We start from the raw sequence: 14,587 nt of genomic DNA, 5'->3' as shown, positions 1-14,587 counted from the left end.
GCCATGTGCAAGGCAAGCCCCCGCCTAAAATATTTCTTTTTTGTTTTTTTTGGGCCACACCCGGCGGTGCTCAGGGGTCACTCCTGACTATCTGCTCAGAAATAACTCCTGGCAGGCACGGGGGACCATATGGGACACCGGGATTTGAACCAACCACCTTTGGTCCTGGATCGGCTGCTTGCAAGGCAAACGCCACTGTGCTATCTCTCCAGGCCCCTAAAATATTTCTTAAGAGTCCAAGCAGTGCTCCTGTGGCTGGAGAGAAAGCAGTGGGTAGACTGCTTGTCTTGCAGTCACCAACTTGGTTTGATCCCTGGCATCCTATATGGTCTCTCAAGCACTTCCAGGGGTGATTCCTGAGTGTAGAACCAGGAGGAACCCTTGCACAATGGCGGTGTGGCCCCAAACCAAAACTAAACTGAAAAACCCCAGCAGAGCTCCTGTGATTACTTGATTATCTGTCTCAGGCCTAGTGATAGATAGAGGCTGCTGCTTGGGCCTATCAGCAGGGCCCAACCTCGCAGTGTTTGAAGGGGTCACACGGTACCAGAGATCCACCCTGGGGCCTCACACATACTGGGTAAATGCACCAACGCTTTTGAGCCACCCCCCATCCTAGGTCTGTACTGATCTGAAAGCAGGAGGAAACATCACCAACTGTTGAAACCTCTGGGTCTTGTCAATGGAGCTCAGTCTCTCAGGCAGAAAACACAGGGTGGAAATGCTGAGGATGCGATGCCAAGGCACTGTCCCATCACGGTGGCTGTGGTGACAAGCTGCTGTTTTGCTCAGATGTGGCTGGCTGATCCTCTGGCTTTGAACCCCAGAAGCTTGACCACATTCCAAGCCTTGTGTTGCCAGAGGTTCTTCAGTGTGGGCAGCTCTATATTTAGTGCACATAGATGAGAAATTCAGGATGTGTGAACTAACACTAATGGGGAGAGCGATAGCACAGCAGGTAGGGTGTTTATCTTGCACATGGCTGACGCGAGTTCAATTCCTGGTATCCCATATGGTCCCTTAAGCATTGACAGGAGTGACTGCTGAGTGCAGAGCTAGGGAGTAAGCCCCGAATACTTCTGGTTGGGCATGCTGCCCCCTTCCAAGAAAGAGACTAACTTAAGTTATTCAATTCAGTGTGTACATGTCATTCTTCTTACTCTATCCAGATTAGAATAGTAGGCAACAACAAAACTTTACATTTATATATTTATTTATTTATTTGCTTAGGGGTCATACCTAGTAGTGCTCAGACCTGGCCCAGCATCTCAGGAATCACTGCTTACACTTTTGGGAACCACATGAGATGCCAGGAGACTGAAAATGGACCAGCTATGTGCAGGCATGTGCCCTTCCCTCTAGAGTCGCTGGCCTATCCTGGCACTATTTGACACAAGTAATCTCATTGGAAACAACGTTAACTAAACATAGATGGCAGGAAAACAATCCTCGTCTTCAATGTGTAAGAGTATTATCAATATTTTGGCACTTGGAGGCCAGAGAGATAGTACAGCAAGGTAAGGAATTCCTAGATTCACACCCCAGAACCCCAAATGGCCCCATGAGCCCTGCCAGGAATTAAGTCCTGACTATCAATAGGTATGGGCCACAACTCCCCTCCCCAGCCAAAGTAAAAGTTTTTGTTTACCAATAAATGACCAATAAGATACTCATCATAACTAATTTTTTACATTATTTCCTTAGATTTTTGGCATAAAAATTCTGTTAAGACAAATTGAATTTCTTGGCTTTTATTTATTTTCATTATTATTTTTGTTTACTCCTGGCGGCACTCAGGGACTACTCCTGGCTCTGCATTCAGAAATCGCTCCTGGCTCTGGGCCGGAGAGATAGCACAGCAGTATTTGCCTTGCAAGCAGCCGACTTAGGATCTAAGGTGCTTGGTTCGAATCCCAGCTCCCCATATGGTCTCCTGTGCTTGTCAGGTGCTATTTCTGAGCAGATAGCCAGGAGTAACCCCTGAGAACCACCAGGTGTGGCCCAAAAATTTAAAAAAATCGCTCCTGACTTGGGGGACCATATGGGATGCCGGAGATCGAACCTGTGTCCATACTGAATCAGCTGTGTGCAAGTCAAATGCCCTACCACTGTGCTACCACTCCGGCCCACTTCTTGGCTTTTAAAGGTAAGGTATGCAAATACTAAGACACCTAATTTAATAAATACACACCCCTGTGTGCCTGATACATGGTAGACAAGTCATCAATGGTAACCTGAACTGAATGCATAGCTTTGCTGTACTCCCAGACAGCAGAGTCAAACCTTGATGTAGTCTACCTCAGAGTCCACCCATGTGTGATTCCTATATCAAAACTTTGCTCAGGAACATTGGATAGGAACCAAAATATGTGTGATTGCCACTAGTACTGTCCAACAACTATCCCCAGATTTCTACCTGTGAATCACATAAAAATAGATACATATCCTGGCCCCCTGTGATTGTATAAGATAGGGGGCAAGGGACTGTTTGGCTAGAAGTAATGTGTGGCACTTCCTAGGCAGAGCCACAAACTGTGAGGGTGACACTCTCTAGGACTCGTGACATTCAAGATGCTGACAGCCAGGTTCAGCCTCATGTGAAGCTTCCCCTGGTTGAACCAGGATGGTTTTGTGCTATGAGCCATAGATTAATTAACCTCTCTTGTTTAGGAGTTAGCCATATTTGGGGGTTGTTATTGTTGTATACCCCGGGTTAGCTTGATTTATAATATATCTAACCAGAGTACATGATCATATATCATCTTATCTCTACAAATGATCTGGTTCTAATGAAAACATCACGCGAATTTCTCAAGGATCTCAGAGATAAGGGGACTCCTTTAGGAATGCAAGTTTTATCCAGCTCTGCTGTGAGAGAAATGTTCTCTGTGACCACCAAGCTAGACAAGTGGGTGATTCCTTCCATTTCTTTGGCTCCTAAAACTTTCCTGATGGGAAAGTTTGTAGCTAAAAAACAAGGGAAGATTCTGTTGTGCCTCTACTCAAATGCCCAATCCCCCAATCTCCCTGAGCTCAGGGAGAAATAAATGAACTTACTGCAGAAAGCCTAAGAGGGACAATTGGAAGCAGTGAACCCAGATAAACCCAGATGAGAGAAGATGGTGGAGATGATTTCATACAGTAGTTCATAACCTAAGTATCTACTAGAAACCTAATGCATCAATCAGTCTCAGAATTTCTGCTTCCTGTCCACTCTTTTACAGGCTTGCTCTAAGTGGCTGGGACAGTGAAGTGCACTAGACAATGGAGAACTCCTGTGTCTCACGAAGCTTTCATTCTTCGGGAAGGCCTCAGAGCAACACACTTTGAAACAAGCAAAGAAGCAGTGCTAGGTGCTGATCTGTACTAGGAAAGGCTGGTGGGCAACCTACTATCCACTTGTGGATGTCTGGCAGCTAAGAATTCATTGTAATCGTTTGTTAATGCCATTTTAGGTATTTTGACAGGACTTTTCATAAGAGTTTCAATGCATATAATGTTCTAAGACCACCCCAAAATGTCCCCTTTCAACTTAGTTACCTCTTTTCATTGCTTTAAGGTTTGAAAGTTGCTGATCAGAAGAGTATTTGATGATTCATGAACATGATGTATTATTGGAACATACTGCATCTTCCATGATCTGCCCTGGCTACTTCTCCAATCTCTACCCATAGACAACTGCAGCTCTAGTTCTCACTCATGGTTTTCCAACTGAACCAGGCTTCTAGCTGATCCCCAAATACCACAGCACATAATGGTGGTTACCTCTGTAAGGATTTGTTCAAAGAAAATTCAATCAGGAGCTGTAGTGATAGTACAGCAGGGTGGGCTCTTGCCTTGCATGTGGCCAACCTGGTCTCAATCACCAGCATACTGAGCACTGCCAGGGGAGAGCCACGAGTAAACCCCTCAGCATCTCTGGGTGTGGACACAAATCAAGATAAATAAAGCATAAATAATTCTGGCCAGAAAGTTAATCTTAACAATAAGATAGTGAGATTGTTAGTATTCAGTTACCAGAAGTCCAGAGGATTTACAACAAAATTCAGAGCTGCTGTTCAATGATGTGCAACTATGTGGCTCGAGCTCCAGACAATTATTCTGTGTACATTTTGTGTAACTGTTGATAACTATTCCAGTTGTAGGCTTTTTAAGTTGTGAAAAGGGGCTGGAGTGGATACTGTGGCAGGGTTTTTGCCTTGCATGTAGCCAACCTAGGTTCCATCCTTGGCATCCCATATGTCCCCTGAGCACCACTAGGAGTAATTTGAGTGCAGAGCCAGAAAGAACCACTGAGCATAACTGAGTGTAACTGTAAAACAAATAAATAAACAACAACCAAAAAACCCGGGAGAAAATAAACATAGGAATAAATTCCCTATCTAGATGGTTGATCTGATTGGTGAGCATTGGATATACACTCTTTCTACAAACAAGTATGTTCTTCTTGGATTGATAAATATAGCAGCTAAATAGTGTATTTGAGTTGATACTTTTCAAACAAGGGCCAAAGAGATAGCTCGGGGATCAGGAATGCATGCCTTGCATGCCTGAGAACCCAACTTGAATCCCTGGCATTTCATGGCTTCCAAGAGCTTCCAGGTTGGCCCTAATGGCTGCTGGCACTGTTTGATGCCCTATGACTCAGCTAAATACCCCTAGAAGTGTACCTGGGGACCTGAGCACTGCTTGGGAGCTGTCCTATTTAAAAAAATTAAAACCAAGTACAAAAAGAAAATTTCACACCAATGTATCTCAGTTCAGAAATTCTATGCAGCTTTGACCCAAAGAGCTGCCCTAAGTACAAGCATCAAATCTAATGAAGTTAGGATGCTACAGACTCAGATAGCAAAATGCACAGTCTGAGTACTAGGAAGAGTTTGCAGGGCTGCTGTGGAACAGATGTTCCCAGATGCGGGCAACTCTAATCAGGGCATCACTTATCTATGCTGAACAGCAGAGAAGGGTCAAGGCTGGAATGTGAGGGAAGGGTATGGTGGGCTGGGTAAGGGCCCACTAGGGACAGAATTGGTTTTGGTGTCCAATTTGGAAACAAGGTAGTTGGATGAGGGGAGACTGGGAGATGTTTAGGGATGGGAAAGGGCCTGGAAGATGCCTTCTAATGAAATGAATCAGTTTTGGCTCACAGGATCTTTAATACAGAAACATGATACCAATAACAGAGACTGTGTGAAAAGTAAAAGTGTGTTGGCACTACAGACAATGTCTTGGATTGGATGATCTAGCTTGCCTGGAGCCTAGATTTGGTCTTGTGCCAGGAAACTTCAGGGGTCGGGTCTCTTTGTATTTAGACCAAGGTTATTCCTTTCCATGTCCCTCATATTTTGGTGGGCCTATGCAAACAACAATTGCCACTCTAACACCATTTTTACTGTGCTCCTTTGACTCTAATCCATAAAAAGCACCCACTTAAAATTTGAGGTTAACTTAAGCTAATATGCATGTACATGGAAATGTAGAAAAATACTATGCCTGGAATGTTTAAGGAGTTACATAAGTTTTATGGCTTTAGATTGCCTTGTGTGCTGTTAAGAAATATTATAATGTGTTACAATCTGGGGACTTGAGGGACAAAGTAATTGTACATGGGCTCTGTCTTATTTATCTTAATGTTCTTTGACTGAAATTTCAAAGTTAAGATATCAGCAAGGGGACTTCTGAGAATTATGTTATGGGTGATTGTCCTTCTACTGTAACTTTACCTTGTCCTCTTTCTTTGCATCTTTGTTCTCATAATTAAAAATAAAAAATTAAAAAAGAGCAAAAAATATATTCAACACCTAGTAATCACACTTATCAATCTGCAGAGGCTAAGTTTTCATTTCAATAAGAACATTAAGAAACATTTCTGAACGAAGGAAAGATGTTTCTTTTTAGCTTTTTCTTTTAAGAACAGATTGGGATAGGGAAGATAAAGTGATATCTCAGTGGTAGAGGACCTGCCCTATAAGCATGAAGCTGAGAACATGATCTCGGGCACCACCCCACATGCTGCGCTGTCCTATCAGCAATGCCATTGGGGATCTCCAGCATCAGGGCCCAGTGTGAGAACTCCAGCTCACTGCAACCAAATGTCTGACACACCCCAAGGCAACAACACAGCAACAATGACTACAAGGATGGGGGAGCAAAGGGGACAATTTTCCAAAAGAGAAAAAATTTGCAGTAGGGTGGAAAGGAAAGTGGGTCAATATGATTCATATTCCCATCCATCACAATACAGACAAATCTAAGCAAAACTTCTATTTCACGCTCAGTAAGCTTCGTATCAGACATTTTTCATTCAATTTACTTGGGTGGTTCTGAGTTCCGACTAGGTAGCTTCACATTTAATAGTACATTGGTGATAGGTATGGTGTCAGAATTATGTCCTGAGAAACCATTCAAAATAGTATTCTAAAGCAAAAGTAAAGATTTTTTAATTTAAATGATTTATTTAAAGAAAATCTAATACATTGTTGACATATCTGATCATAATACCTTTGTTTCAGTATGACAGAAAGTAAAGTTATTAAGACATAGAGAACAGAGAATCAAAAAATGGAAGGGAAGAGAATTCATTAACAGTTATATTTGTGAAACTTCTTGTATCAGCTATAAACTCTTAATGCAATAGCCGAAGATTTTTTTAATTACAAAAATAAAATAAAAGGAAATTCATTCTAGGGAGTCAAATCCTCACATATTACTAAGCATATAATGTCACTGTTTCTATGTCTCAAGACGTGTTTGCAATGCTTGGGGCTCATTTACAGTACTGTGTGTGGAGCCCTATGATGTCAGATATTGAACCCAAGGCCTTCTACATGCAAAATATGCACTTTTTTAGTCCCTAATAGAAATATTTCTAACTTGACTGTGCCACAACACCTAACCTCTCCCCATACCAGTGTTCTTTAAGAGAACTGAAGGGCCACATTAATATAACGTAGGTCCAATATATCAGAGTCTGCTCTTATACTAACAAATACAGTATCACTTTCATGGTAATGGTAATATGAAAAACACGTAAAACCCCAAGCAGTAAAAATATTTTGGAAAAAGTGACTCCATGACCATAGTTCATCTAAAGGATTCCTGGGACCTATCTGTTGTAAAAGAAAGCTGCACAGCCTGGAAGTCTTATGTGCTTCCAGCAAGTTTGATTTTCACCACTTAGGCTCAGAGTGCATTGAGATCAACCCCTAGGCTGGTAGCAATGGCATAGAGCTGGATAACTGCACTTGTCCCCAAGTATATTTGAAATTTAGATTGTTAGAGGAGTGTTGACTCCACACTATTCAGTCGTTTTTTTTTTTTGCATTATTTATCCATTTAAGATATTTTCCCCCAAGAAGTTTTAATACAGGAACGTTCTTCGTGTACCACACCTCTATTATGTACATCTCCTGTTATACATAGGCGATATGTATAAATCTTAAACTTTTTACACACATTCCCCCCGGTTGAGGGTGCTATCGTCCTGGTTAAAATCATATCCCAACAGCTGTAAAAACTCAAGCACATGTTTGATTATTCACAGCCAGGAACTTCTAAATTAATAATAGTTTTTTATACCACCATACCACCACCATCAAAACAATTCTATCAGAATCATTTCCCAAAACAAAAAGAAACTGAAAAATTCCCCAATATTACCTATGAAATTAATACCCAGAGCTGTGTAAAACATGTTTAGTCAGTATGTCCTAGTTAATTCTTTGACACTACTCTTTTCATGAGCTCTAGATATTTTTAAATAGTTTTTTTAAATTAGTGTCAAGTCTTACAGGTTTCATAGAACAATAAAAAGAAATGACTTCTGAGAAAACATTTTGCATATGGTGGCAAAGAGGAATTAGAACCAGAGCAAAACCAACTGACTGTAGAAAGTTTTCCAATTAGAGAGGAAATGAACTAAACTAAGTTCACTAAATGTGGGCTGATCTCAGGCAGCCAGGGAAAAAAAAGTGGCCCACAATGTTAGCTGTGTCTGAAGGGCAACATAGGGGCTTCATTAGAAGTCATTGTGCCAGCTGCATAAGCAATGGAGGGGAAATGTCGCTTTATTCTAGAAAAGCTTCTAGAATATTCATGTTCTGTTACATCTCCACAAGTATCCACCAGCATCCTCAAACAAACATCCATGCTTATCATAATAAGCCTCAGAAACAGAGCCCTGTTAACAAATGTGGGCTAGATCCTGACAACAACAAAAAAGGAATGCAATTTCATCTTGTGTCCAAAATTATGGGTATAGAGAAATTTAGTCCACTGCATAAACCCATTAAAATACGTCTGCAATGCCATTAAAAATGGGCTCACCTACCTTCACTGGTCCGTGTTCAGAACTGGAGCCTTGTACGAACTGCAGCAGATAAGACATCATGAAAATATTCACCAGGACCCACTGTCTGCACATTTTGAATACTTAAAAAGCCACTGATTACCAAGCTGCGGACACCGGGCAGCTAGAGAAAATGGTTTCAAAAGGCATTCTCCAGAAGGCAAGTTCGAAACCCAAGATTTCACATGGAAAAAAACAAATCATCAGTGGTGATCAAAATCCAAAGAAACAATTTCAATTAGTCAAGGTAGATTTTTGCACAGTCTCATGGGGTGGGGAAAGTGAGATGAAAAAAACAAAGTAAAGTTCTCATGCTCCAAAAGTGATTAGGAGGTAGACATGTCTTCTATTTGGAATGAAAAAGCACTCTCAAAGCATGTCAGATCCAAACAGTTTAAAAGAAAAAAAATGAAAAAAAATATCTCTCCAGCCTACGCCCCGAGTTGGAGTTGCTTTGGAAGGAAGTGGTGTGGCCACCAGTGATCACAGTCACAGAAGTCCAGACCCCAATTCTGGACTCTTAAGTTCACTACCTCATGAAAGCATGTGTCTTAAATCAGACACAGATTCTGGCAGGAAATGCAGGGAAATCTTGGCTGTGATCCTGTTGTGTCCCTACCAATAGCAGTACAGTTTGAGAAAGCGGCTTTAAGCACTCAGGATTCTGCTGTTATTCTCATACACATAACCTGTAACGTGAAACCCCAGGAAAGCTCAATGACTGCTAGAAAAGTGCATCACTCAGGAAGGGATTTCAGTTGCCAGGGACACACGAGAAAACAACTGATTTCTAGTTTTTAAAACAAATCTTTATGCTTAGCGTGCGCGCACACACAGACACAGACACACACAAACACAGACACAGACACAGACACAGACACACACACACACACACACACACACACACACCATCCATCCATCCATCCATCCATCCAACCATCTACCCATGAGAAGGCAAATGCATACAAAATGATTTTTCCCAACAGCAACTTAGGCCGCAAACGAAGAATACAGATTTTTAAAGAAGCCGCCACTTGGTTTATTTTCTTGTGCTTGCCAATAATAGCTCACGAGCTTTATTACAAAAACACCAGCTCTCACTTCAGAAGCGTAACGACTAGGTCAGCATGGGAGAGGGAATATGTGGAGCATACTGAAGGCTGGAAATAGCAAAATTCCAGGAAGTGACACCTGCTCCTCTGCCTTTCACTGGTTTCCAATCTTTGATTTCCAGGTTTTGGCTCTTTCAAATCCATTTTTGGCATTTCTGAAATCAAGAATAGCTTGGGAAATCTCCTCATTGGTGTTCATTACAAATGGACCTAGGGGAGAAAGAAATAGACAGTGAGTGTTCTAGATGATAGTCACATTTTGGTCAAATCTCTAAAAGGTCACGGATTTTTTTCCCATAACCCTAATGCTAACCCTAACCCTAACCATGGCCATAACTGTAATGAATTCTAACCCTTACCCTAACCCTAACTATAAACCCTAATCCTAACCATTACCCCTAAAATAATCCAACCCTAACCCTAAATTTCTTTTTTTATACATATATTTTATTTAAACACCTCGATTACATACATGATAGTTTTTGGGTTTCAGTCATGTAAAGAACACCACCCATCACCAGTGCAACATTCCCATCACCAATGTCCCAAATCTCCCTCCTCTCCACCCAACCCCCGCCTGTACTCTAGACAGGCTTTCCATTTCCCTCATACATTCTCATTATTAGGATAGTTCAAAATGTAGTTATTTCTCTCACTAACTCATCCCTGTTTGTGGTGAGCTTCTAACGCTGAATTTCTATCTAATCCAAACCGTAATAATAACTCGACCCTAAATTCAAACCTAAGCTTAACCCTAATGCTAATCGTGATTTAACCCAAGCCTAACCCACAACGTACATTTAACTACAACCCAAAATCTCACACTAACACTAATTCTAACCTAATCTGACTAATCCTAACTCTACCTGAAAACTGATCCTAATTAACCCTACCCTAACCAGAACCCTTAATCTAACGCAAACCATTTTATTACCGCTAACCTACCCATCACTAAGCCTAACCCTAACTATAACATAAACCCTCACAATAATCTTAACTCCAAATCCAAGTCGAAACTAACACTAACTCTAAACTGAAACTAAACCAAAGCTGACATTAATTTAACCCTAACCCTAATCTTAATCCGAATCTTTTTATTTTAAGGTCATGGATTTTTCTGGAGTCCATTCACTTCACCCAAATTTCTTATTGCTCAGAAGTGAGCTCTGGGCAGTGCTTGGTGCTGCAGATCTCACCGGGGTCAGGTATATGCAAGGCAAACACATCCTCCCTTCACCTCCCTTTTATACTCTTGTAGGAATTGCTTAACTTAAAAGATTTCACCCCCTTCCCACTTACTATATTTTATTGCATAAACACTAGCACATTTGAATGTACATTCCTGGGCTTTTTGTGCACCAGAAATTCTGGGCATGTTGTAGCAAAGACAATGTAGCAATAAGTGATTTTTAACTAGTATTGGCAAAAATATTTTTTCAAAGTTTCACATCCACCACCACGGCTGCATGCACTCTGATTTTTGGCCAAAAAAAATGAGCATGAAGTATGCGATGAATCTGTAAATTATTGTTGCTGTTAAAAAGATTCAACATACTCAATGTGTCTACAGCCTTTACCAAACAAGATATTTCTATGTCACTTAATTGAGTGAACCTTTGGTGTGACTATCAGAAGCTTGAAGATTGAAGATGAAAAGCTGTAGGCTGGTAGGTGATGATGACTCAATGCTTTCCCTTTCTTATTTGTGGAATCAAAATGCAAATATTTTAAAATCAGTGTTGTCTGGATGTATGGTCAGCTTGACTTTTTTCCTGAAATCATTTTGCATACCTGGAAATTCATGCTAGGCAGGGCTATGTAATGGAACTTTAATATGTACCACATTCAGTAATTAGTGAAGATGTGTCATGTCTTGTAGGCACTTATTTAAATCATAAATTGGTTTGTAGGGCCCTTTAGATATGTCTCACTTAACCAATAATAGTATAAGGAAATGAAGACAACTGAAGTGACGGCAAATGATACTTATACCAGAATTTTCTGCCTTCAAGTACAGTCTTGACCTAAAGGTTGACCTAAACATTTTAGAAAATGTCCAAAGAATATTCTTTTTTTTTTTTTGGGCCACACCCGGTAATGCTCAGGGGTTACTCCTGGCTATGTGCTCAGAAGTTGCTCCTGGCTTGGGGGACCATATGGGATACCGGGGGATCGAACCGCGGTCTGTCCAAGGATAGCGCAGGCAAGGCAGGCACCTTACCTTTAGCGCCACCGCCCGGCCCCCAAAGAATATTCTTAAGAGTCCCCTATTAAAAAAAGCCAATAGATTACAAGTGATTGATGTCGCTGTTAACTTTGGTAAAGATGAAGATAACATTCATGTATGTCCCCAACAGACTACAAAATCTTTCCATTTTCCTTATACTTTTTTTGATTTGGGGTTGTGTCTGGTGGTGGTCAGGAAGCATGTGAGTACTATGTATTCCAGGCATGAACTCCAATTTTTTGAACTATCACACCAATCCCCACAAAATCTTTTTAAATTGAAATGCCCTTAGAACTCAATGGAAAAAGATGACTTTTTGTTTTCTCCACAGTCCCAAGTCATAATGTCCTATCAAGGATAGACGTTCAAGAAAAGAAAGAGAATTTATATAGAAATTACCATGTTTTACCATATACCATGTTTATAGCTTCCTATGATCACAAAGACATTAAACAAAAAATTCAAACCTATAGAGAGGGAGAGAAGGAAAAATAAACCCCGGTATTTCTCCTAAAGATATTACACATGTACATTAAGTTTCAAAGAAAAAGAAAATCAATCAAGAACTTCACCAGGGAATTTCGGACTTACCATGTTGGACAACTGGTTCTTTTATTGGCTGGCCAGCAATTAGTACAAAATGGCTTATCTCAGGATCCTAAGGTCAGCAAAGAGTCAAACAAGAAACATGCTTAGTTTTGAATGTTAACTTGGGAAAAATAGGAAGTTGACGTGCTGGCCAAGTGGACAATGTTCTGAATTCTGAATGTGAATTCCAGAAATATTTTCTGTGCAGCACTCAATATGGAAATGTTTATCCCTTGAGATGTTCAGCAGCAATTAGAACTCAAGAACAAGTCCAGACCACCAAAATATTAACCTTCTCAAAGAAAGGAACATATACATGAAGTTTTTCTTTCATTGGAGGCATATATATGACCAACCAAGCTATCATCCTAGTTTCTTAGAGGGTTTATAACTCCTCACTAGCAATCTCTTATTTTAAAATCCAAAATTATTTATGCAAGCCTAAAAGTACCATGTTGTTAGTTTTGATACTTATGGCTTTGGATATAGAGTAAGTTCCAGACATGTTATGCTAAATAGAACCTTATAAAAAACATCCAGGGAACATCAGCTTAGGCAAATTCCTTTCCAAAAGGGTTCTGTTATGGTGAAAATTTCTAAAAGTTTTTGCTTAGAATTAAGAGCAGCCTTTCCCCAGAAATTGTAAGAAACTTTGCTTGATTTGGGACCACACCCAGGGGTGCTCCGAGTTTCTCTTGTCTTTGTGCCCAGGAATCACTCCTGGTAGGGCTTGGGGACCATATGAGGTTCAGGGGATATAACCTGCGTTGGCCACGTGCAGCGGAAGCTTCTTACCTGCTGAACTCTCTCTAGCCACTGAAATTGAAAAAAAAATGTTTGTTTTGGGGTCACACCTGGAAGTGCTCAGGGTTTTCTCCTGCCTCTGCAATCAGGAATTAATCCTGGTGGGTTCAGAGGACCATATGGGATGTTGGAGATCTAACCAAGGTTGGTCAAGACAAATGCTCTATCTGTTGTACTATCAATTGAACCCTGAAATTGGAAGAAATGTTAATTATAATATTCAGTAAGCATGCAGCTGTAGGGAAAGATAGAGATTTAAAAAAATATAGGCACCACATCTGGTAGTTCTGGGGGTGGTGGTGCCAGGGGTCAAAGTCAGGGCTTAGTACATGACAAGCATGTGTTTGACCACTAGAACTATCTCTCTGGCCTGGGAAAGATTCATTTATATATATGCCTTTCAGGAAATTTTAAATTGGTGCCATAACCCATCTAGAGAGCAGTTTGACTGCAAACTCCTGATATGGTTGATGTCCCCTAATCCTACAATGCCAGTTTTTGAAATATTGCATGAGGGAAGAATGAGTTTTACATTATCACTATTGTAGCACTAATGAGGAGGTTGATATGGTGGTCCTTCCGAGACCAGTGCAGTTCTAGGGATGGAACCCAGGACTTCCAAATACAAAGCACCCATTCCAGCCCTTTAAGCTCTCCCCCATCCGTGCATCACTATTATAACAACAACAACAACAACAACAACAAACAACAACAAAAGCAGTTCTCTAACAATGAGGTATTGGATACATGATTATGATATATTTATAAGATACACACATATATCCAGAAAATTTTTATCAACACTTTGAAAATACAAGAAAATATCCCCAATTTAGTCTCCAAAAATTTTATATGTTTAACATTTAAAATTTTTTGTTTTTGTTTTTTGGGGGGTCACACCCCGCAGTGCTTAGGGGTTACTCCTGGCTGTCTGCTCAGAAATAGCTCCTGGCAGGCACATATGGGACACCGGGATTTGAACCAACCACCTTTGGTCCTGGATCAGCTGCTTGCAAGGCAAACGCTGCTGTGCTATCTCTCCAGGCCCTTAACATTTAAATTTTTTTAATTAATTAATTAATTTTTGTTTTTTTGGGGAGGGCCAAACCCGTTTGATGCTCAGGGGTTACTCCTGGCTAAGCGCTCAGAAATCGCCCCTGGCTTGGGGAACCATATGGGATGCCGGGGGATTGAACCGCGGTCTTTCCTTGGCTAGCGCTTGCAAGGCAGACACCTTACTTCTAGCGCCACCTCACCAGCCCCTATTTTTTTTTAATTTTTATTGACAATGCATATAGTGTGATTCAAATTTTTAGTAAAATCATGAAGTCATATATTGAAAAAGTAAAAATGTTAGCAAGGGTTATTTCTCTCTCTCTCTCTTTTTTGTTTGTTTTTTGGGTTACACCCTGCAGCGCTCAGGGGTTACTCCTGGCTCTACACTCAGAAATTGCTCCTGGCAGGCTCAAGGGACCATATGGGATGTCAGGATTCGAACTACTATCCTTC

At 40.8% G+C, this 14,587-nt stretch overlaps 2 protein-coding genes across 2 annotated transcripts in view; both read right to left on the bottom strand.

Annotated features, from left to right (window-relative positions):
• VEGFD (vascular endothelial growth factor D) overlaps positions 1 to 8,566 on the bottom strand; it is a 35,550-nt gene extending 26,984 nt beyond the window's left edge. Inside the window, exon 1 of the mRNA XM_049766804.1 lies at positions 8,330 to 8,566. Within this exon, the coding sequence (XP_049622761.1) occupies positions 8,330 to 8,422 (93 nt within the window). The 5' untranslated portion in view covers positions 8,423 to 8,566. The remainder of the gene's footprint in view (positions 1 to 8,329) is intronic.
• Positions 8,567 to 9,362: 796 nt separating this feature from the next.
• Positions 9,363 to 14,587, bottom strand: part of PIR (pirin) — a 96,253-nt gene continuing 91,028 nt past the window's right edge. The window contains exons 9-10 of the mRNA XM_049766810.1: positions 12,278 to 12,344; positions 9,363 to 9,669 (exon numbers count right to left, since the gene is read on the bottom strand). Of these exons, the coding sequence (XP_049622767.1) occupies positions 9,554 to 9,669; positions 12,278 to 12,344 (183 nt within the window). The 3' untranslated portion in view covers positions 9,363 to 9,553. The remainder of the gene's footprint in view (positions 9,670 to 12,277; positions 12,345 to 14,587) is intronic.

Source organism: Suncus etruscus, chromosome X (genome assembly GCF_024139225.1).
Source record: "Suncus etruscus isolate mSunEtr1 chromosome X, mSunEtr1.pri.cur, whole genome shotgun sequence".
Taxonomy (NCBI): Eukaryota; Metazoa; Chordata; class Mammalia; order Eulipotyphla; family Soricidae; genus Suncus; species Suncus etruscus.
Note: the sequence above shows the minus strand (reverse complement) of the source record. Positions and strands in the feature narration are given on the sequence as shown.